This window comes from Poecilia reticulata, chromosome 3, assembly GCF_904066995.2.
Source record: "Poecilia reticulata chromosome 3, P_reticulata-male-v2, whole genome shotgun sequence".
Classification (NCBI taxonomy): domain Eukaryota; kingdom Metazoa; phylum Chordata; class Actinopteri; order Cyprinodontiformes; family Poeciliidae; genus Poecilia; species Poecilia reticulata.
The window spans coordinates 29292052-29316806 of NC_088832.1; the positions used below are offsets into that span (position 1 = coordinate 29292052).

A 24755-nucleotide genomic window follows, 5' to 3' on the forward strand; every position below is an offset into this window, starting at 1 on the left:
AGATTTCACTCCCTAAATGTGAAAATCCCAATAAAATACACTGAGGTTTGTTGTCACAGCACAATAAAATGTGAAAAAATTGCTCCTTCTCCTGCATTTCTTTATGGACAAAATCTATCCCACCTTGAGTCAAAGTATTGAAACTTTTCTGTCCACATTACATAGCCACTTATCGAGAGAAGACAGGAGTTTTTAAGTGTTTAGATGACAGTTTACAGGAAAACCCCAGACAAAGACAGTGCATATAAACATACATTAACAACTGAAAGTCATGTCAGTATTATTTTTATATCACACACACACACACATGCATGTACGGAGGACGCTGACAGTAATTGAAATTCTTCAAAGTAAAAGGGTATCTACTGTTCCAACGTGTTGTCATGTGCAGTTATATTTAGACAGACCTTGGCACCACTGTGCTTGCTCACATTAAGTCTGAAAACCCAAGAGGACAAGTAAAATTTCAAAGGATGAAATGCTAACACGTGTCAAGACATTTTATGCATATTGTTGTGCTTCCTGCTTCTGAATAAATTACAGTTCTCCATAGCATGTTGACAGAGTCCAGTTCTGCACCTTATCTGTACTTCGTGCCAGAATCTAACCTTCCTATATTGCCTACATTGGAATATCATTAAAAAAGTAGTCATCTAGCAATACATAAAACTCATGAGTTGAAATGAGACATGATTTTGAGCTGCGATCAATAATCACTTTAAAGAAATAAGTATTAAGGCCTTTAATCTACAATTGTATTGATTTTGCCACAAACTCAACCAACTGATGTCAATATTTTTCCCATTTCTTTTCATTTCTTTAGACACTTGGACATGGAACCAAGACTGTTTTTTGTGTCCTGTCTGTTACTCTGTCGTCATTTATTATTCCAACTGGAAACCTGAAAGATTTAAGAGTAGCTCTAAGAAATATTTTTTTTTATAATATTCTTATTTACTGAGATGCACCTGTATGTTGTCATCCACTGACATTTTACATTGGAACTGCTAAAGGATTACACTAATGCATTTTAAAACTGTAATACAGTAAATTACACTGCAATTCGTCAGTCAATGCTTTTTGTCAAAAGTGAATTATAACATAGAAATTAAGCAGTGAATGAGTGTAATGGGGACAATAAAAGTGAGTGCTGTATGAAAAACAGAGGGAATCAGCATGTCATCCAAGAACACTTCAAGATGTTGCAGTTATCCAAACCCGCAATCATCCAGCTGGAAAACAGTATGTGGCCTAACATTTATGCATTTGAGTTAGTCAAAAAATAGTCAAATATTTCTGCATATGAAAAAGAGTATATTACATAACACTAAATTATATAACGAAGCACAGAAAAAGTGAGTAAACCCAAAAACTATATTCCATAGTCATATGAATTGAAAATTAGCGTTTAGATTTATTTAATCTCCATCACCCTATGAATACTAAATGTGTTTGTTAACTCTTACATTAGATTCAGATGGGAAGGCATTCAGAGTTAGCTTCTCTCCTTTTGGTCAACATTGATTAACTTTACAGGTTTGTGGTTACAGAAGATAGGAAGCCTGGCTCCCAAAATTTGCAATCCAAGCATCATCACAGCGGTGTATATTGGAGCTGGTGAGAGAGGCCACTGACAGACTAGATGAGGAAGAGAGAGAAATACGTTTTGTGGACACATGGGACAACGATATGTCTTCCAATATAGAAATTTCTCCTGTATCAGTCTGTTTGTGCTGTCTGTTGCTTCCTCTTTCTTCCAGTGAGGTTCTACTCTAGATTTCCCATGTTAAAAGAGACTTCCTACAGACATCACATGTTTGTTCAGGAGGAGGAATTGATGCAAAATCAATAACTCAGTGCAATCAAATGGGCTTTCTTAGATAGTTAACCTTTTACCATCTCCTTTTATAAACTGAATTTGACTGCTGCACTCAATTACAACTATGGTCATATTAAAATTTACGCAGTTGAATTTGAATCTTTCTATATCATTTGATTATTTGAATTGTTTTCACATTTTTGCTTTGAATTAGATCTATTAATCTTGTAACCCAAATTGTGTGGCATTTGTTCTGAATTGGACTATGAATTTAACTGAATTGAACTAAATTCAATTAAATAAAAACTAGGTTGTTAGTACAATACCTCAAACCAAAAAACGATATATATTGGGCTCTTTTGGTCTAAAATACCCAGTTCCTGATTATGCATTGAGTTTAAATGGAATACAAAACAGTTTGAGTTTTTTTCTTTCATAGACCAAAAATGTCTAATGTTTGTTATATTCTAACAATCAAAGCTGCACAGGAGTTGTTGTGAAGTACTATGGACCAAATAAACTCTTTCATGCTGCCTATATTGCCAGGTGAAGAGAAGAACATGTCTTTGGATTGCACATGGAGGAGCTTTGAAAACAGTGACGACCGCTGGGATGCAATCCGCCTTCAAATGCAGCCCTCTGTGGATGCGGCCCCTGAACTGGGACACAGCTTACGTGTGTTCATAGTGTGCCTGCTGACTCACATGCACATGTTTGTCTGCATATAAGAGTGACTACATGTTTGTGCAGAGGAATCTCCCGATTTCTCCTTTTCACTCTGGTGGTTACCTTTTAATGCAGGTCAGTACAGCCAAACATAGCCAGGATCCATTTACTGTGTTTTATTATGCAGTGGAACCCTGATACTGAGGAGTGTTCTTCTATAAATACAGTTGGACAAGAAAGGAAAGTTGGCAAAAAAAAAACAACAACAAAAAAAAACAACATATTTTTGAGCTCACCTCAGATCCCAGTGAAGGAGAGTGACTGGATATGACTTGTCATAAAATCCAACTAAACTCTCACACAGAGTATACAAGTATTAAGCAAAATTAAATCTAACTTGTTAAGTACCAATGTAATGACTTAAACAAAGAGGCTACTCATTCCATATGTGCTCAACATAAAGTTAGACCATTTGAAAATTCAAATATCATGCAAAAGACTATATCATATGACCATAGAAGAAACTTTTATAAAATAAAGCCCCCCCAAAAATGCTGAGCATGCACAGTTGCAAAACACAGGCTCCTACAAATCGTGCCATGATGCTGAGAGTCTAGTAGAGGTGACATTTCACCGTCTGAAGAGATGGAGCCACAGCCCACTCTACTCTCTAGTGGAGTGACCAGGGACAGGAGGAACATGTTGACACTCTTAGAGTGCCTCTTAGTACACGATAAGCCTCTCTCCTTCTCCTCACCCGGCTGGTATTCTACCTACAAGGAACTGTAAGAGTTCCCTCAAACAACCCGACCAAGACGCAAGCTTATTTCTTAGAGTAGCCTAAATTTAAACTGAGAAGTTTCTGAGAAATTGAATAAATATGTGTTAAATATACTGGGAATATTACATCAGTACTTAGCTCAAGAACAGATGGGCATGTATGTGTAAAAGAAGATATTTTAAAATTCTGCTATTGGTCTATCAATTTCATGTTTGACCCCACTTAGCCTTGCAATGTCATAAGGGGGCTGTTGGTTATCTCCAGAAATCATTGGACAAGAAGGTGGGTACACCCTGGACAGGTTCCTACTCCATCGCAGAGCAACACAGAATAAACAATCGCGCACACACACGTACACACACGCACCCAAGAACAACTTTTGATTGCTGCGTGTATGCGAAATAAATAGCCTACACCCACTTTTCCTTACACGGGGGTGCATAGGCATGGGTGACAGGCAGGGTACACCCTGAAAAGGTTGGTTAGAATCGTTGAACCTGCATATTATATAATCTTTCCACACTGGAAGAGTGAGTCAAGCCCAATCTTAGCAATAACATTCTGGATGTAAATTTTAAAAGAAAACAGCTAAAAATTGTAAACTTGAATAATAGCGGACAAAGCCACATTAAGTCCATTGCCAAGCAACAATGAATTAATAAAGATGAATAAATAAAAAATAAGCACAAAAGGTTATTGCGCAATAGGAATAACTTAATTTTACATAAGATATACTTAGTCACAGAGAGAGGTACGCTTTGTCACACTTAACCTGAAAACAACTTTATAAAAAATATCTTTGTTTATGCTGTCATGAAAGTGCAACATATTAGATTTAAATGAGTGAGTTGGAAAACTCACACAGCAAGACTTGAGAGTCTGGATAAAAAATAAAAAATCAGGTTAAAAGGGTTAATCCTATTTCTGTTTGTCACCAGTTCCAATAAACTGTCATAACAGCTCTGCCCTTGCCCTACACCGCCATCAGGCACAGTGCATGCACATCAGTGACACTGGGGCAATGCAGTCATAGGTAGCTATATATAGGAGACGCACAGTGTTTTATCAAACCTATGCTAAGAAGATTTCATCAGAGGTCGAGGAAAATCTCCCCAACCTTAGCCTAAGAGAAAACAGGGGGATTTACTAACTGCTCACAGATGGGAGAGGAGAAATAAAATCTGCTGAAGGGAGCCAAACCCACCAAACACCGCTTAAAGAGATCCATTTACAAGATTATAAGTAGACTGCTGGGGGGACATTAAAGTAAAAGACTTGTTGTTTGTGTAATATGTAAATTAAATGTAACCTGCAATATGGTTAAAGTGCAACATGTGCTTTATGGTGTTATGATTCAACACAACTTGATCCTTCTTGTTAATATATTTTTAAATCTGCGAGACGGCAAGAACTTTCTTAGAATCAAAGCTGAGACATAAACATATTTGCCATAATTAATTAAATACTCTCTAAAAATACACAGGACCACTTCAATAAACTGTTGTGTTCTTGCCAAGTTAGTTTACTCAAGTAATTCAAGTCAAGAAGAATCTAATTTATTATATAGCTTACAGACATGGTGATATGCTTCAGGCATTTATTACCACTATTTTTGATGATTACAGCTTACAGCTATGGTTAGTTCAAAATTCAGCAAATGTGAAAATTTGAATATTACAAAAGACCAATAAAAAAGATTTTGCATAACTGTCCTCCAATACAGTCATGGTGATGACTGCAGACTTAACAGAAGAGTCACAAACACCATGCGTGGCTTACCCGACACACTGTTAAAGAAGCTGTCTGTGTTTGAGCCCATTTGTTGAAAGTTGAGTGGAAGGAAAAAAGACACACAAGAAGGGACAACCAAAGCCTTTGGGGGATTGTGAAGCAAAACTCATTTAAGAGTTTGTTACAGATTCAAAAGCTTTGGATTGCATTTGCAGTCTGTGGTTCAAGTGCCACCATACGTGATGGTTCCAGGATACGGCTAAATGCTCTTTTCAGATAACAGTAAATTAACCACCTGAATATTCAAATTAAAATTTCAAGCATAAACTAATTTACTTATGAGTTTGAAAATTAATCAACAACCAGGTGTGCACGATAGAAACCTAAAAAGTTATGTTTAGTTCATTGTGATAATGATAACATTCACAAAAAATATATAAAAATGAATCAGTCTTTTTACAAAACTTTTCAGTGCATGCAATCAGACCCCACAAACACACATGGGCTAAAAATAATAAATGACCCATTATCATACAGGCTAGTTTAATACACCAATTCTAGCAAGTTATGCAACCGTAAGGCCAAACAGCACACATTAATTTAATTTAAACAAACATACTAATACACTGCTATTTGTTAGTGCTGCTTTGGAATCAATGACAGGATAGAAAAATGTACAATCTCTAAACCATTCTTTCACTTTTTCAATTTGAAAATGTCATCCGTTAGAGTTTTGCATTACTATATTAGAACACAATTTTATCAGATTTTTACATTATTCTCCTCGTACAATTAACATAGAAAGCAAAATTTACACTTTTCCACATTTGATTTTATTCCACTGAGGGTCCTGGCTGGTCTGGAACCAATTCCAGTGGTCATGGCCATGCTTATGCAGGGATTCTGGCCAGTCCGTTAGAGACAAACAATGCTGCCAGAACAAACAACTCCGAGTGTCAGTTCAGAATCCCCTTCTCACCTAACTCTGTGGGAAGAATCAGGATAATCTGCAGGAATTCAAAGCAACCACAGGGAGCCATTCAAACTCTGCCCAAAGCATGGCTGGGAATTGTTTAGCTTCAGGGGACAGCACTAACAAGCACCCCACTCTACTGTCTAATTTCAAATCAGCAGAACTATAATTAAAAATTAAGCAATATAACAAACTCCATTCATATTCGGAAATAAAACAGGCAGAAAATTACAAGTTTCCAACGTGGATATCCACTTCAAAGATGCACTCAAATGGTGCAAATTTCCACCTGTGCAGAAATGTGTCACAGGACGATGTTGGACAGCTCAGAAGCAAACTTTTTAAAGCTTCAGATAAACTGCTATAGCTCTACATTTATAAGTCACCAGTCATTTTGCAAGGTGAACAAATGCAGTCAGGGCACCCAATAAGAACAATGTCTCTGAAGTAGCTAAGTCCTTTTATGTGTCTGTGCAGAGGGAAACTAGACTGCAAAGCAGACTATAGTCAGCAAATAAAATATTAAATAAAATAATTTCGCTTAGCAGCAGTTAACCACCTCCTACCCCTGCAGCCCGACACTCATCATCATGCAATTTGTTCTGTGCCTCTCTGGCTGTGTTTATGTCTTCTCAGACAAGTGATGAAAGTACTTTAAACAAAAGCTTTGTTTAAAGTACTTTTGTAGTAGACCTTCAAACCTGCAGTTAGTGGCAATTGTCTTGCCACTAACTGCATTTGTGTCTTATTAGTATGTTATCTCCCTCAGGGGCTTTATTTTCGTTTAAGGGTCAAATGGCAGCAACCCTCTTGCCAAGAAAGCACCAGCCAATAATATTTCCCTCAACCAGCTGTTGCTCAGGAATTACTGGTAAACCAAACAATGAGAAATGGATTTGTGGACCTTCTTATTACAAATTAAATGCTAAAATAATGCACAAAACCTGGATCTGGTCACTGTGTACATAATCACCACATGGCCTTGTTGCCAGCTGCACCAGTGCCACTTTCACTGCTGATGCTGGAAATTTTCAATGACACAGCAAAGACTGAGATGCAGCGGAAGGGATGTGACATAAAATGTTTTAAATAAATAAAGTTTAGATAAATAAGAATGCCTATGACTTTATTACCAACATGCAAGGGCTACCAAGATTTAGGGAAGGTATGTAAAGAAGACCTTCAAACCTGCAAAGAGTAGTAGTCATTAGATTTCCTGACAAATTGGAGGAACAATGTTTTGTTAAATCCACCTGTGCATTTTGTTTATTACATCAACTTAGTAAAAGTTCACATGCGGACGAATTTTAAACTATTCTGACCATAATTCAGCAAACATCCCTAAATCATGATTTTTCCAATACCCTTACATGAGATAAGGTTCTCACAGTAATAAAACAAGAAAGAAATAAAGGTTTTAGTGAGGTTTTGGTCACTATAGTTGGACTAAGAAAAAATGAAAGCACAGAACATTCCCTGGTGTGTTCATTTATCTGGAGTAGTGAGCACTGACCTTAGGCCTGTAAGCTTACTTTTTGATCCACCAGACCTCTAGCATCCTGGTTCGGAGGGTTAGCTTTGATGTTCAATCACTTGTGTAAAAGATGTCAGTGGTCCTACATTTTCCAAGTTTATACAAGAACTATCTTAAGATAAATTATTTTCTAAGCTTTTGCAGTGTAATAAGGGTCATCAAACAAAATGTTGAACTTATTTCCTGATACCTTTCCACAAATGTGTTGTGAGGGACAGAATTTCATAAATTTCCCTGTACTGTAGCAGGATACATTCACTAATGCTTTCACTGAAGACATTTGACTTGTATGATCTATATATCTAGGATTGTTGTCCTGGGCCAAATCATGCTCTCCATGCCCATGAATACATTGATATTTGTGGTTGCAGTGTGAGAAAATGTTTGATATTTTTACAGGTATGAATACTTTTTGTAAGGCACTGTACATGTTGTGAGAATTAGGACTTTTAAAAAAATCATAGATTTAAAGGTAAAGGAAAATTAGGCTGTGTTTCATTTTACCTTTAACAAAGGGTTTTTTGTGTTACTTATGTAAAGTAAAAAACTTAGATGACCTTTTAAAAGCAAATTTATTTTAATGCATTAGCTCCGTAATTTCTACATTATTTTGACTGAACACCGCCAAGATTTTAATTACTACACATCAGCTTCATGGCAGCCGCCCATTTTGATTTGAAACCTGCATGGAGAAAAAGAGGACATGATATTGACTATGAAGATAGAGCTGATAAATCAGGAGTGCCACCTCGCCGCAGAGGAGACAGAACGATCTGTCTCTCACCACTGCTTGTCTCATAATGCAGATATTTGTCTGTCTACTAGACACCCAGCATGTGGCACGACCAGGCCAAACACATTGATCTAAGTAAGCTTTTCCTGTGAATTGCAACAGCTACCCACACACACGCTCACACAAACACACATTTTTCTGCACCGTGGTCTTCGGTCTTTTTACAGTGGCGACCCCACAGTTCTACAACACTTCACCCTCACTGCATGCTAGTAAAGTGCAAAATGTGAAGAGGTCCCCTGCTGTAAATGTCTAATTGTAAACTTGTGTACTTTGAAAATAATACTCGTTAAAAAAAATTGGACTAGGAAATTTTTAAGTGCTGGATTTAAATTTGTCACTAATATTTTTTGCAGTGCTTTTGTGTTCATGGCATATCAAGTGTTTCTTCTTTGTGTATGACCGACATTAGAGAAATAAACTTGTATTTTTCTTCCCTAAAAAATTACAAAAAACACCAAATTTAACCTTTCACCTATTTTACCTGTTTTTCTAAATGTCCTTGCTGCACTTTTACACTTGGTGACAATAGCATCTTAGTGCACACAAATCATGTCCTTAACTGTCCAAAATATTAATGTTTATACTAAGCACAATAAATATGGTTGCGTTAAATTTATTTTTGATTGCACTGTGTGCAGTGCTGCTGATTTTTGTGATTTGAATTTCTGAATCAATTCAAATGAAAAAAAAGATATAATCAACCTTTCGTTTTTAGATCTCAACAGGTAAAAACTTGTTTCCAGCAAACTGGTTTTCAGCAAGCAACAACAAAACTGTAAAACCAAGAGAACATAGATTATTTCCAAAATGTTGCTAACCAGCTGTACTTATATCATGTCCACAAAGCTTGAAACTTGTATAAAAACAAACTAGATTAAGACTTAACTACACTGTTTTGTGTTGCTGCTCAATAAATAAATTAGCAAAAAATGAGAGAATGTGTTGTACTTTGAAAGCTCTCCAAATATCAGGTTGACATTCCTGGTATTTCATAGTTCCATCAACAAAACAGAGATGATTCTTAGGCTTAGCTGAAATCCTTCTTGTAGCAAAGATGCACTGCAAGAGAAGCCAGAATGTTTCAAAAGAGCATCAATCAACTCAAAAACTCCAATATCTGTAAGAGTGGTTTACTTTCTCATTCAGGGACAAAAGTGTCTGCAGATCAAGAGCATTATTATATTTCAACTAAAAATAAAAAAAACTGTTCTGCATTTAACCCATAAATATATTTCAAGACCAATGTAACTACTACTCTTACACAAAGACACCAGAATTACTAACCCACACTAGTACTTCTGACAAACTAATTGCCTCCGACTTTAACCACATAATCTGCTAGTGGTGTTGACTTTGTAACATGGAGTGGGTTAGATTAAATTTAAGAGCTTCTTATTATTACCACTCTCTTGTTGTGTCTGAACCCTGGAGCAGCAAATTGGTGCCAGATTCACATCTCGGCAGACAGGAAAAAGAACAATCCAATTTCAGAAGGACAGAGAGTGTGAGAATCCACCTGAGACACGGGCAGGTCTGCGAAAGGTCAGCTCGTATGTACTGGATACAGCAAAATGTCTGGCCGCAAGAATAACTAGTGGAAGACTTTAGAATATATGCAGAGGTTGATTGTAGGTTGCAATATGTTCAAGCACAAAATATGTGTTTTATTAAGAAAAGTTTAAAAAGTTGAATCTCTGTTTATACTTTTTTTTATCCAACTAAAGTACAAATTATAGTTGAAGATAAATAATTGCTTAAACTTGCACGCATTTGATTTGACTATAAAACTTTTTTTTAATTAATCCAGGGAAATTTTATTGAGACAAATTTTAAAACAGACTATATGTACAATTCATATAACCAATTAACTGAAAAATGCAATTTTAACAGTAAAACACAATTTAACAGCTAAACTTGTCTAAATAGACCATCATACACCGCCTTCAAGATGCTATTGCAATTTGATCCAAATTCTACTGAAAATATAATGCCTTTTGGTGTAAAGTTATCTGTCTAAGGAAGTCCAGTCAATTACATCAATCAAGTCGATTTCTCCAAGTCAATTCCTGCAATTCCTTTTTCCAATAAACCAGATTTCTGCAGCTCCACAATTCTCTTCATGATATCTTGGTTGATCTTTTGACTTTCCCATCGTGCCAACAAGGAAGCAGTGCGTTGAATGTGTGGCCTCAAAATACATCCACAGGTATGGATCCAATCACGTAATCAGAAGTTTCCAAAGTCATGACATCATCATCTGGGCTTTCCTTAGGTAGTAGCAGTTATCATTCCGTATGTAAACTTCTGAATTTAAAGACATGACCTAAAACAAGAGAAGTTTGCTCAGATAGGGAGGGAAAAAAAATTATGTCTGTTAATTCAGACATACATCTGAATAAACAGATGTATGTTTATACATACATTGCTTAGTTCACCCTCAATCAACAGAGCATGTTGCAGACTTCTTGTTTCAACCCTTTTTTTTCTCTAAAAATCTTCTGATTTAACAACACAGTCAAGGCAAGAATATCCTCATGGTTGTCACTGATTAATGTCCCAGGTTATTGAATGGTTGCCTTGATAAACAGTAATTCTTGTGCAATATTAGACTTAAATGAAAACAGAATTTGTCAAATTAAGTCTACAATTATCCACATTTTATAGATTGAAAAATATTGTTACCTTCAATTCTCTGCTCTCCGCTTGTCTGATTTGTGATACAACTGACTGTTTACCCCTGGTCAGTGGGACAATAGCAGATTATGAAAGGGATAAACAATTAATAATGATACAAAATGATATTCAAAAAGCAAAGATTTGGTTTTGGCAGATTAGTGTGGCATGTCTACCTAGACAGATTATAAATCGATGTTTTAAGGCGAAGCATTGTGAGGAAGGAAAGACACGCAACATTACATTTGTCAGGTGACCAGAATCAATCAATCAAATGTGAAATGGGTGGCGTGTTGCACTTAACAGAAAATGTTTTAGGAAGGACTTTCTACTTTCAAATCCATATCAGGTCTAATCAATCAAATTATTCACACCTTCAGATTCCCATCAATTTGTCAAGGTTAAAAGTAGTTTCTGCTCAATATAAGGAACACTAGGAAATGACACACTGCCTGGGGCAAGTAAAGCACCTGAAATGAAAAAAGAAAAGGGATCCTAATCTTATGTGCTAATGTTACTCTGTCACGTAAGTGTGCCTGGTAGCGTTCATCCTTCCATCCTTTAACAGGCAACCTTCCACCCTTTGGCCATGTACATCCTCCCTGGGCTCCCTCCATTAAATAAATTGTGCTGTAATAATCTCTTGGCTCCTAATATCGGTAGATGAGCACAGCAGCCTATTTTGATTACCCCACTTTCAGGCCTAGCCAGAACCATCTGTAATCCCCATGTTTTGCCCTCGCTACATTAAAGAAGGAATTATTTTATGGAGACGGAAAAGGAAAGGGTGCTATTCATCCTACGCAGATCCAAACTGCCTTTTTTTTCCTTCCCATGAAGATTAACATTGCATGGCAAGAACATATGGTTCATGTTCTCACTTTGCTCTCTAAACTTTTAAAGGACCTCATGCTGACCTTTGCTTACTTCACCCTCAATCCTGCCACTACCAGAACAAGGATATGGGATCATTATTGTTGCAACAGAGCATGTTGCTCCATCAATGAAAAGCTTTTTCCTCCTGTGAACCAAACAAATCAATACCAAGATACACTCTCAAATCAACTGTAATCAACCTGGCTGAACAAGAGGATGCTGATCCCATTTGTTCATAAGAATAGTACACACACACACACACACGCACACACACACACACACACACACGCACACACGCGCACACGCACACACACACACACACACACACACACACACCCCCACACACACACACACACAATGGATATTCTAGTACAGTAAGTAACCATCACTGTCTTGCGTGAATGAACATATAGGGGTGCAAAAAGATATTCTTAAAGGAGATAGTAGCAATTCCCCCAATGTCTCAGAGAACACAAAGACTGACTTGAAAATGATATAACTCTATGAGAATATAATATGGGAATGAATACAAACAATCCTCCAGAGGTAAATTATTCTTTTTTGTTTAATCTTTAGTGCCCTAAAAGTAAAGATGAGAAACTGGTTCATATAACCACATGATTTTAATCAATTATAAGTAACCAGACAGTCAGAAACTAAAAGTCTTTCTTCAGCTAAACCAACAAATCATACAAAAGTGCTACCATGTTGCACAGACAGAACAGAGTAGAAGTTGTGACTGAACTTCCAGTCACAACTGAGAGGCATTGTCTTTGCAATACCAAAGACAAATCTTCTCTCCCAGGTCTGCAATGATGCAACAATTACATCATTCTGTTTTGCAGACTTGATTTGGGAGTTTTTGCGGCTTGTTCTCGTCACATCCTCAGAGTAGAATTTTCTTGTTGTGTCATGTCCAACAGATATTTTGTGATTGATAAGAAATTTGAGGTGCGCATGGTTACCACACTGACAAATGCTGCACTGCTAGGTACATATGTGGACTTCCCAGGAGATACAAAATGCCCTGGCCAGAAGGAACACTATCATTTTTTGCCACCTCAAGTAAAAGAATACACTTCTCTTTTCTAGTGGAGTATGTGCAGCCCTTTAGAGTTAAGCCCAAAGATATTTTGAGTATCCGTGAGATGTTTAAAAATGAAGACAGACAATGCACAAAAGCTGTAAAAAGCTTTCCCTTTTTCCTTTTCTAGAAAGGAAAAGGTATTTTCTAAAGAGACATGGCAGCTGTTCCTTTGGGCTGCTACTTTTAAGTAGTCTGTGAGACTTTAGCAGCTAACAGGAAGCTAAGCGTATTACAGTAAAGTTGCTTTGTTCCATCCGTTTGAAGAGTCCAAACCTGTCGTTGAACATGCAAGATTAGGTCTTTTTGAAAATCGTACACTTAAGGTACGGGGTACTCAACAGAAAACATGTCTTTAAATATGTAAAATGTGTAATATAAGATGCTCAAGACAGTTTAAAATGTCAAGTCTGCTATAATGTCTTTGTTTAAAAACAATAATGAAACTCAGCGTAATTGCAAATTTGTGTAACAAATGAAAAGCTGAGTCAAAGGAAGGTTCTAAAAAATCTCCTTGTCATTACAATAAATGAATGAATGACTAAAGGATCTAACACACTGCTTTTTTTCTCAAATAGAGTTTTAGGCTGTCATTTATACTCAAATGATGTTGAAGAAAAAAAAAATCTAAAATATGATACTGAGAAAAAATGTACATCTGGTGATACAGAAGGATTACATTTTAAGGTTTACAAAAAGAAAAGTTGGTGTTTTCTGTGATGCAGAGAAAAGATTCTCCACTTTGGGATGATTTTGAAAAATATTTTAGTTTACAATAAATAATTTTGCTTTTAAAGCAGTTTTCTTTTTTCATTCATATAACAGGAAAAAGTATTTGGTTGTTATTTATGACAACCAAGGACAAATCATATCCCAGCTATAATTTAAATAGGAATGATGAGGTTAACTTTTCAAACTGGCAATCTGTCTCAATTAAATATTTCTGTTTTAGCTTAATATATTCTTAAAACCTAAATTAAAACTATATTTCTTGGAGAAATAGTAAGTGGATGGAAGGATTGCTTTGACTGCTATGATAAGATTGAACTGACTGACAGACAGTTGAGCCCCACATCCAATTCTGTGAGGAGCAGCGTTAAGTTTGATCAAGCCTTTACTGTGGGGGGGAAAAAAGTTCTAATGTGCAAAATCTTCGCTTCAATCTCTCTGGGGAAATTCAGAGGAGTTTCTAACAGATGTGTCCTCTGGGCTATGTATCACAAGATAATTAAAAGGCTCTTCACGATTAGACGGCTGCATCCTAATATCAGGCCTCAGCGTTTGTCTAGAAACTCTACACAAAGCGGCTGCTATGTCATATTCCTATTAAAAGACTGTGCAAACAGGTAGGAAAATAACAATCACCTCCTTTTTATCGTGAAGATGAGGAGCCGGTAATGGGTGGAAGAATCAAACACTAAAATGATGACAGTAGCTGTGATAGTATTAGTTTTTCCTCACACTTTTAATGTACTTTTTCATGATAATGCAGATTATTACGATTATAATTGCTATTATTGTTTATCGGAAGTGGTAGCCACAATACACCTGTCTTCTTGTCTATATTGAGTCCCTCCATTTCTACTGCTTATTGTGGATGCGCACATTCAAAAACCACTGAAACAGTAGACTGCATAAGTCTAGAACCTGAATTATGCCTGCATTTGAGAGAAAAGTTAAATGTGAAGGTACCAAATGCACTCGACTGAAGTATTTGTATTACTAGTATTTGTCATTCAGCCAGTGTTTTTGTTCCTGTTTTAATTTTGCTGGTTGTTGTAAAAGCAATTCTCCACTTAACTGACCACATCTGCGCACAATAAGAAGTTTGTTAGTATCCTGAAGCAGGCGGTTCTGCTCTGAAACTGGAATTGAGGCTGTAGATTGGATTATGATGCCATTTTTAATCTGCTTTTTTTCCCCCTTGGAAGATTTGATGCCCCTCCCCTGCTTCTTAGTGTTACACAAAACTTGACAAGAGGAGATTTCGCTTAACTCCACCGCACTGATGACTCTGTGATTCTTTCTGACACTCTAATTTGAGCTTATGGAGCCCAAACTTTACTTTAAGTAAAACTTTCTCGTCTGATTTGCTTTTAGGAACTGTAATTGCAGTTATTCTTTGGCTCTTTTTCTGATAAAGTGGGATGAATGTGTCCAAGGAATGGTTATTTTTAAAGTATGAAATATGGCATTAAACAAGATAGTCTAAAATATGCCATGTTCTTTAATTTATTTAAATAATGAGCAAAAGAGTACTTTTTGTCATTTTTAAAATTCACTAAGCCAGTTCCTACTATATATACTGACCAACACATCTTTAATTGTACAACAGTATCCACTCCAAATACAGAGAAGAGAAACTTTGTTTTCTTTTTTTGAAAAAGTTTTTTCTCTGCAGAGCATATTCAAAGAAATCTACACTCTCATCTGTTTTTCGAAATGTGGCGATAAGCAGGGTCTTCTTTTAGACGTGTTGCTCAAGGACACTTCAAATCCAAAAGTCTGCGCCAAATTTCTGACCTTTCAGTATCAGGACAGTCTCCCCGAGCCCCAAATCACCCTTCCTCATGACATTTAGCACAGTGAGAAAAGGAGCAGATGGGGACAGAGGAGACATAACCAGATGGGGGAAGAACAGGGAAATGGGCTTTGTTGCAGTACTATGCATAAACATTGTTATGAATTTTTTCCAAATTAATGTTGATCTCAAATCTTGATCTTAGAAGCTATAGCTTGGTTATCAGAGACAAACTGAAAAGGCACAATATGGTCAGATAATTGATGTGAAACTGAACTGGAATCATTCAAGAACATCCATCCATTCATCTTCTTTACACCCTTGTCCCTTGGTGGGGTCGGGAGGGTTGCTGGTGCCCATCTCCAGCTAACGTTCCGGGTGAGGGGTGCGGTCACCCTGGACAGGTCGCCAGTCTGTCACAGGGCAACACAGAGACAGACAGGACACACACATTCACACCTGGGGACAATTTGGAGAGGCCAATTCACCTGACAGTCATGTTTTTGGACTGTGGGAGGAAACCGGAGTACCCGGAGAAAACCCACGCATGCACAGGGAGAACATGCAAACTCCTTGCAGAAAGACCGGGGCTGGGAATCGAACCCAGAACCTTCTTGCTGCAAGGCAACAGCTCTACCAACTGCGCCACGGTGCAGCCCATTCAAGAACATCAAATTCATAACTCAGGTTAGTATACACTGAAATGTGGACAATCTGGACAATGCCTCTCTATTATCACCACAGTTCCTGCAAATGTATCCATGTAACTTAAACCTTTCTAGATTATGTCATGTATCAACTACAAAATTTTTTGTGTTTTCCCTTGATTTTGTGAAACAGACCAGAATCAATTAAAAGTGAATAGCATATGGATTTCAATTAAAAATGAAACCTAAAAAAATCTGAAAACAATGGTTTGCATTTAGATTCAGCTTCCCTAAGTCAATTCTTTGCAGAACTTTGGCAGCAACGAATTTTTAGGGGTGTGAAATTTTTCCCAATTCTTATTTTTAAAGCAGCTCAAGCTCTTCCTGACTCTTCCTGACTTGCCAAGGAGTCTCAACTGGGTTTATGTTGACATATTAAATTAATCTCATTTCGACATGGTTCTACTTTGATGGTCACTGGCCTGCTAAATCCTGAATCTCTATTTTCCCAGTCTCAACCTCCAACAAGTTTTCTTCCTGGATTGTTTTGTATTTAGCACCTGCTGAAGAAATGCATCCATCCACCATGTTGGTAGATTTAGGACTACGTAGGTAGTGTTTACCTATAGACCAAATGGTAGAATTTTGGTTTAGTCTTGACTGAACACCCCCTCTCAGCAATGGCTTTTTTCTTGCGACTCTTGTACACTGAAAAAAGTTTTCCTTGAACCAATTAAAAAAAAAAGATCTAATTTTCTAATTTGATCTTCAATCAAGTCAAAATTACAGCTTGAGCAAAACTAAGCAAATCTGCTGTAACAAATTAGAGTAATTTTTTTAAGTTGGCTCAAAGAAATATTTTTTTCAGTGTATGGTGGACAAATATGTGGTTTGCACATCTACAAGTCGTTCTACGAATCTCCAATGCAAAACCTGGATCTCTGCTGCTCCTCCAGAGTAACCATAGGTGTTGTGGCTGCATTTCTGATCATTGCCCCTCTTATTGAGACTGTCCATTAAAGTCCATGTCTTGGTAGGCTTGTAGTTGTGCCCCATTATTTCCATTTTTGGAGAAGACAGTGAACTCCAGGAACCCATGCATTGTCTAAATGAGCTTGTTCATGGAGAGTTGTGAGGAAGGGCGGTGGGACTTTGTTGATGCAAGGCAGCAGAGTAAATTGACAGTGAACTCTTTTTTTACTAATTAAAAAAAGAAGGGAAGTAGCAGAGTAAAAGAGAGCTAAAATTACAAGCCACACTTTTCAGTTATTTGAAAAAAGTCTGAAAGCAATCTTGTCTTTTCGCATTCTTCTCTTCCTCTTTATCAATTGTAATGATTTATGCTTTTCTCCATGAAATGACTAACAGTTTTGTACCATAAGTTAAAAAAAAGTGCAGAGGGTGTGAATACTTTTTTAAGGCACTTGTACAGACTGACCACATGCTGTTCAAATAAGAGGAAAATCCCCACCTCAACTTTTCAGCCTCAGGTCACTATGCAGTGACTAACATGTTTAAGAAGAAAACACCTAAAGAGGTCAGATAAATGTAACTACTTTCTGCTCACAGAACAAGGCTATCTTTCTTACTGACAAACTCTCCAGGCCTATTATCAGCTCACCTTCATTTTAGTGAGATCAGTTTTTTAATAAGGTAGGAAACATACATTTGATATGCATTACAGCTCATTACACCATCATTGCTAATTAATCAGATGATCCTGTCAAATTAGACATCAGTGTCATGAAAAGGGAGAATATAGAATGACATGCAGTGCAATCACAATTTAGATTTAGATCCTGTAACAGCATCTCTATAATATGCTTCATTTAAATACATTAAACACCGAGGGTGACACAGTCTGTAAGGCAGTACAGCTATAGTTATCTGTCTGTTTTTAATCAAATAAATAACTGCAAGATTCAATCCATAACAGAGGTCATTGTTTACATTACTAGCTTTTACATACACTATGTCTTTGTTTAACTCAAAATCTGCTTAATTCTAAGAAAAAAACATTTCTCTCTGAAGCAGACCAATTGGAACATTTTTGTATATGCATCTATCTGTATGTTGTAAGTTCAAAGTAAAATCCACAAACCAAGAATTTGTAGCAAGTCCTATAATCATCTTACAGGAAAGAACAACAAAGATAAGGCCAATAACAAACCCAAGGACACTAAACAGAAGAACACAAAACCTGCAGAGCTTTTCCCTGACCTCCTCTGTTCAGGTTTGCTGCACAATTTGTTACTGCTGAGGAAATTGCTGTTTAATGCTGATAAATAAATTCAAATGAAATGTAGAAACATAATGAAAAATAGTGAGAAAACACAATGTTGAGACTTAAATGGAGTAAAGGCCTAAAATGTTGACTGTCATTTTGGGTAAATGATTTAAATGATCTACATATATTTACCACATTAGAAGAAGTGCACATGTCAAATAGATGCAAATAGATGGACTTGTTTTTTCTTATTATTAGTGCATACACCAACTACAATAAAGATGATCTAATTCGTTAAAATTTTTGATAAAGTCAGCTTACTAATTATGAGATGGGTTATTTGTAATTATCTATGAGACAACTTTGAACATGTTTGTTTTTCAGAATGAACATACAGTGCCACCCAGAATTTAAGAATGAACCGCGCTCCACCTAGACTAATGAATCCCACAGTATCCTGAAGAAGAAAAAAGAAAAAAAAAGAAACATCTGGGCCTGCGCAAGGCAACGACGTTACACCGTGGAGCCTCATTTCTAACCTTAGAAGACCAAAAGAGGTGTCTGAAATTTACCTGAAGTCGCTGTATGGGTGAATTATCCAAAATCCGGCCGATTTGACTCGCTCTTGTTCTCGTTCGACCGCTTTCTCACTTCCAAACATCCTCAGGGAGAACTTGTTGACCCCCGGTTGAAGCATCGCTCCCAGCTGCCTGTGTATGAACCCGGCTTGATATAATCCAGCGTCGTCCGGTAGAATTTGATCAATGCCATCGAACTTTATAAAACCCGCCTGCTGGTCTGGAGGGTCGGTTTGGGCGCCACCGCTGGCACCCTGCGCTCCTTCATCCGGCTGCTCGTCGCCGATCGCCCCAGGGGGGCTCTCCTCGCTCGGGGTGACATCCCCCTCGGTGATGAGGCGTCTCGCCTCGGCCGAGTCTGAGTCGTATATATGCCGACTGGTGATGGACGAGAGGCTGCCTCGAAATCTCCGGCAGTCCCCATTTGAGCTAGTCTTCAGTGGTCTCCCCATGTCCGTCTCCATGATCACAGACTCCCCACTTTTGGTCTCACCGATGCCTTTGCAGCTTACCCCAGAGGTCGGCGACGGCAGAGGCTTCATCCTTATACTCTTCCTCCGGGTGTCCTTGTCTGCGTCTTCCCCTTCGCCCATTATGGATGCTTTCTGTCCAATGTGCTGTGGCAAACTGTAGAGCCTTTTACGCATGGATGAGTGCAACCTGTCCATTATGACATTGAGACACAGGGGAGAAAATTAAATAAATCCAGGGTGTGTTGTAACGAACACATCCAGCATCCCCGCGCCCCGCATCTGTTTGTGAGAGCGATTAGACTGGAGCTAATCTGAGTCCCTGAAATCCCGCTACACATGACAAGAAACGCCGTGACTCCACTGAAACAGACGAGAGACACTCATTCTGATAATTAGACTACCTGACTGCTCGCATATGTCCTCACGCACAGCCTCGGCGGTCCGCTTGGCCACTGCGTCCACTGTGTGCATCTTTGTGGCGCTCCGACATTGTGCGCAAAAGTGGAAAAAACTGCCTGAAAGTCACCTTAGCGTGACATGTGAACGATGTGCGGGCGGACGTTGGGATGGAGACCTGGGAAAGGTCATGCACGTCGAAGGATGCTCTCCTAACCAGAATCCCCCCGCCAAGCTACCGCTAAAACAGCGCAACAAAATCACGCAAAAATACAGTAGAGCGCTCCAAGGAGCGCTGACATCACTGATCCATAGTCAGGTTGCGTTTTGGTGAATTGTGAATATTCATGCTGCTGATCTATTGGGTTGCCATAGGAGCGAGAACTGCAAATAAGCTCAACCCACCTTGTTTAAAGGGGAAACGCTCTCCCCATTCTTAAAACGCAACCCTGTTAAGTTGAGCCTACAGGTAGCCAGGCGAGCCCTTTGTTACAGCCTTCCCTGGGCTTCACCATGAGAGCCAAACCGTTGGCTTTTAATCTTTTTTTTTTTCTCTCTAATCTGCTGCGTGAAATTTCTTTTGAAGTTAAAATGATCTGCGATGATTTGGTTGCAGGCTCTCTACAAATCCATACACTCTAAAAAAGGTTCAGAGGGGTTACTGGGTGAAGCTTAAAATAACAACATGAAAATGAAAATGTGTTACATGGAAACAAGTCAAGCATTTTATGAAATAAGTATGATAATTAACAGCACTAAAGCCTGTCAATATGTAGCACATAAAGAAATCTTTCATTGGTTTTCGGAGAAGAAAATCTATTTAAAAGTTTGCTGAGGCAAATCTAATAAAACAGTGGCATCATAATGCATTCACAGCCTGCTTTTTCCACATTACCTTACCCTACATTTTTGTATTCAAAAACTGATTAGATTGTTTTAAAGCCACTCAAAATACAGTCATATTACATAAATTACAATATGTCTTTTTTTGAAAAGTATCTTTTGAAAATCACTCCTAGCAAGGTGTTAAATATATTTTTCATTGAGCCTACGGTTGTGTTTTTAATGGTCTCATATATTCAAATTTTATGTGTCATGTTTTCAATAACTGTAAGTAGAAATTCATCATAATTAACAGAAATAAAGGCTTTGAAACATCCATCTGTGCGCAATCAATCTGTTTCACTTACTGAAAAAGCTTCTGAAACAAAAAGGATTTTTCAGTAATATTCAGATTTATTTAATGAGTCTGTAGTTCATTGTCACAAAGTAAGATCATGTTTTCAGTAACTTTTGTCCATGTGTAAAAAATTTAAACATTTCAAAAGTATGGAAGCATCCACACTCGCTAACTCTGGCCACTGATCATCCTTGAGATGTTGTGACCACCTCAAATCTAAAAATACTCAGCAGTGAATATGTATCTCATTGCTATTTCATTTCAGTCTAAACTCATATAGAGATTTTATAGTAAAATAAACATTTACACGGCAGCACTAAACAAACAAACTCAATAGAAGCCTAATACTAATTAAGAGAGTTATGTCCACCACTGAACACCATCTGAGACTATCCTTGAACAGCAGTGTGTTTTCAAAGTTTTTTTTATGAATGAAACACTGAGAAGTGTACTATGCAAATGCATACTGTCCCCTGAGTTAGTTGTTTATATAATATTTTTTTACTATAATTACAGCTGGAAATCTTTTGGGGTTTGGCTTTACCAGCTGTATGTACACTCTGATATTCTTGCCTTAATTTTTCTTTGCAAATAATTAAAACTTATTCACCTTAGATAAGAATATAGTGTTGTCTAACCTATTCTAAAAATAAATATGCTTTGAACTAAGCCATTCTATTTTAGCTGTGGTTGCATGTTTAGTCATTTTCTGAAGGTGAACCTCTTGATGCTGCTCCAGTATCAGGCTGTTTCTAGTCTCAAACACATTTTCTGTCAGGTTCGCCTTGTATGCAGCTGTGTCTTTCCATTGGTTCTGACAAAGTTTCTTCTCCCCATTGAAAAAAGCTACCCTGCAGCATGATGCCGACACCACTGTGCTTCATAGCGGAGAACGTATGTGGGCCACCATGAATATTTAGTCAATTCAGTTGAAAAGTGCTTGCTTTCTCTTGTCTTTAAAATCCAAATAAAATGCATTGTAGTTTTGATGCAACACAATGAAACAAAAAGTTCAAAGGGTATGCAACAATAATTTTTGCAAGCCACTATTTATGGCTACTTGATGAATCACAGGTGTGAGGAAATCCCATCTAATTATTGAGAGAGACAATAAACAGGGAAATTTCTTAGGGGTCAGGGGTCGTCAAAGTTGCAGTGAAATGTAACATAAAATGAGGTTTGAAAAGTTTTTATTGTGTTAAAGCTGCAGGACCAAAAATGACTAGTAAATGGCAATGCAAATCAAACGTGTGTTTTTCTCAAGAAACAAACCTTTAGAAAAACTTAAGGCTTTAAATAAAAAGTTTGAATGAGTGACTCCATTTAATAAAATTACTCATCTATTGTATTGGTTCTTAAGACAAGCTATGTGTTATTTAAATTAGAACTTATGTTGCTTTATTTTAAAACATTTTTTTAGTTTTGCCTTGTCCTGCCTGATGAAGGTAAATTAATATCTTGGAAATATCATAACTTAAACTTAACGTTCAAAGCACCAGGGTTCTTATAGAAAAATATTCAGATTTTATTTTGTAATTTTTAAAGGCTTTGTGTTGTAATGTTGAAGATGGTAAGAAATATATGCATACTTTCATTTTTTATATATCTGCTCTGCTCTAACTCTGCTTTTGGCTCCACACTCGCAATGCTCAGCTCCCCCCTCCCGTTTCAAACTCATCTTAACGAAACAGTTTGAGAACTAAATATGATTTAAATATGTGCTACCTTCAAGAAAGAAAGAGATGCTTAAGACTATCAAAGCATTCTGAGTTGGGATCCTCTTCAAAGGTCATATATCTCTAAAGTTTACAATGAAATTCTGTCTTATGATTCTTCACCCATTACCAAGGTTAAGGCGGCTTGGGAGCTCGAACTGGATCTAAATTTGGGAGAGGACTGGTGGAATAATGCTCTTAAGAAAATTCATTCAAGTTCAATCTGTGCTCCACTTTCTCTTATACAGTTTAAAGTTCTCTTCGGTGTTCATCTCTCTAAAAATTGATTGTCGCAATTCTTCTTCTCCGTTTCTGACAATTGTGAGAAATTTCGTGCACCTTCCTGTAATTTAACTCACATGTTTTATTCCTGTTCATCACTCCATAGTTTTTGGCAGATCTACTTTGATACAATGTCAAAGATACTTTCAGTGGTCATTAACCCTCTCCCCATGTTGCCATATTTGGGCTTCCAGGTAACTACTAACAGTTCACTTCTAATCAATTGGATATTTTAGGATTTACTTCCTTATTGGCAAGACGCAGTCTTCTTTTTCATTGGAAACTAACTAAACCACCCTCTAGCAGTCAGTGGCTTAAAGACACCATGTCTTTTCTAAAATTGGAGAGAATTGGATATTCAGTGAAATGCAACTCAGGTAAATTTTATAACTTTTATAACCCTTTCATAACATTCTTTCACTCTCTTCAGTCTCTTTTCCCGGATTGAGTGATACACTCCACCCCACACCTTTCCTTATTTTTATTTAATTTATTTATTAATTAATTAATTTATTTTTACCTTCTTTCCCTCTGTTTTCATTAATTAATTTCTTTTTTCTTCAGTAGGTTTGTACATGTTGTGTCTTGTTCACTTATGTAAGAAAAAGAAAATACTCATAGGAGGTAAATTGTATGCCTTTTTTCATCTATATACTTTTTACCTCTTCTGTTTTGTTCTTTGCTATCGATGCCACAAAGAAGTTGTTTACTATATGGCATACTGTCGTTAATAGTTAAAATGTTGCTTGCAATGTCTCCTTCCCTCCTAATAAATATATATATATATATAATTTAAAAAAAGACAATCAAAGCAATATAGCCAGTTTTGCTAGTTTTGATTTCCAGGCAAAGTAACGAAGGGGACGAAGTAAGGGCTGATTTTTATTGTTAATGTGTTTCTTCCTATTTAGCTGTGAAAAAAAAAACTGTGTTACATGTCTTTTGCTTTAAGTTTTTACTTACTGGGGGGATTTTGTTTGTGCTGCAGAGCCACACCCAGCTACTTACTTCAAACGGATCTGACGGAGCCTGTGTTGTTCCGCAGGGCTGTTGCTCGGTCCTACACATTGGGCTAAACCATTGTTCTAACAATGGCGGGGGGGACAAAAAATTCAACGTTATGTTTTTCTTAGATGAATGGCGGGTTTATTTCGTTCTTTCTTTCTTTTTACCTCATCATAATATTGTTTAAATACAAATTTTCCTTTCATGACTTACAAAAAAGGAACATTATAAAATCTATACTTTTCCAAGATTTGGGGAATCCGCACCCCAGCCCTCAATCAATTTCCGGCACCCTGCCCCCCACAGCGATTTTTTGTTTTCTTGAAATACATTAAGATAAGCGCAAAGATTGAAATGTATATGAGGTTTCTAATAAAGCGCCATATAGACATTTATTTATTTATTTATTTATTTATTTATTTATTTATTTATTTATTAAAAAGAAATACAAGGTACATTACCAAAATGATACATTTATAAACCAGTTTCTCATTTTAGTACAGGACAAACATGAAATTTCAAGAAACAGCTCCATAAGTATTTAAACTAAAATTAATTACACTAGAGATGGCCTGTATAAAAGATCCTTCGCAGAAGAGTGACGTGAGATGAGAGATGCAATCATAATTAAACAGTCGTAGTTTGATTTTAAGGGAGAAAAAAACGATATAAGCTTTTTATTTTCAACTGAAAATAAGATTTTAAAATTATTTACATTAGTATGTGTTATTTCTCTGCGATTTAACTGCAAAAGGATGTTATAAAATTTGTTTTATTACTGCTTCTCCTCCCACGCGC

The 24755-nt window shown here is 37.0% G+C and overlaps 1 protein-coding gene across 1 annotated transcript in view; it reads right to left on the reverse strand.

Annotated features, from left to right (window-relative positions):
* Positions 1-20229, reverse strand: part of hcn4 (hyperpolarization activated cyclic nucleotide-gated potassium channel 4) — a 74555-nt gene extending 54326 nt beyond the window's left edge. Inside the window, exons 1-2 of the mRNA XM_008405614.3 lie at positions 19781-20229; positions 18901-19566 (exon numbers count right to left, since the gene is read on the reverse strand). Of these exons, the coding sequence (XP_008403836.2) occupies positions 18901-19566; positions 19781-19794 (680 nt within the window). The 5' untranslated portion in view covers positions 19795-20229. The remainder of the gene's footprint in view (positions 1-18900; positions 19567-19780) is intronic.
* Positions 20230-24755: the final 4526 nt, after the last annotated feature.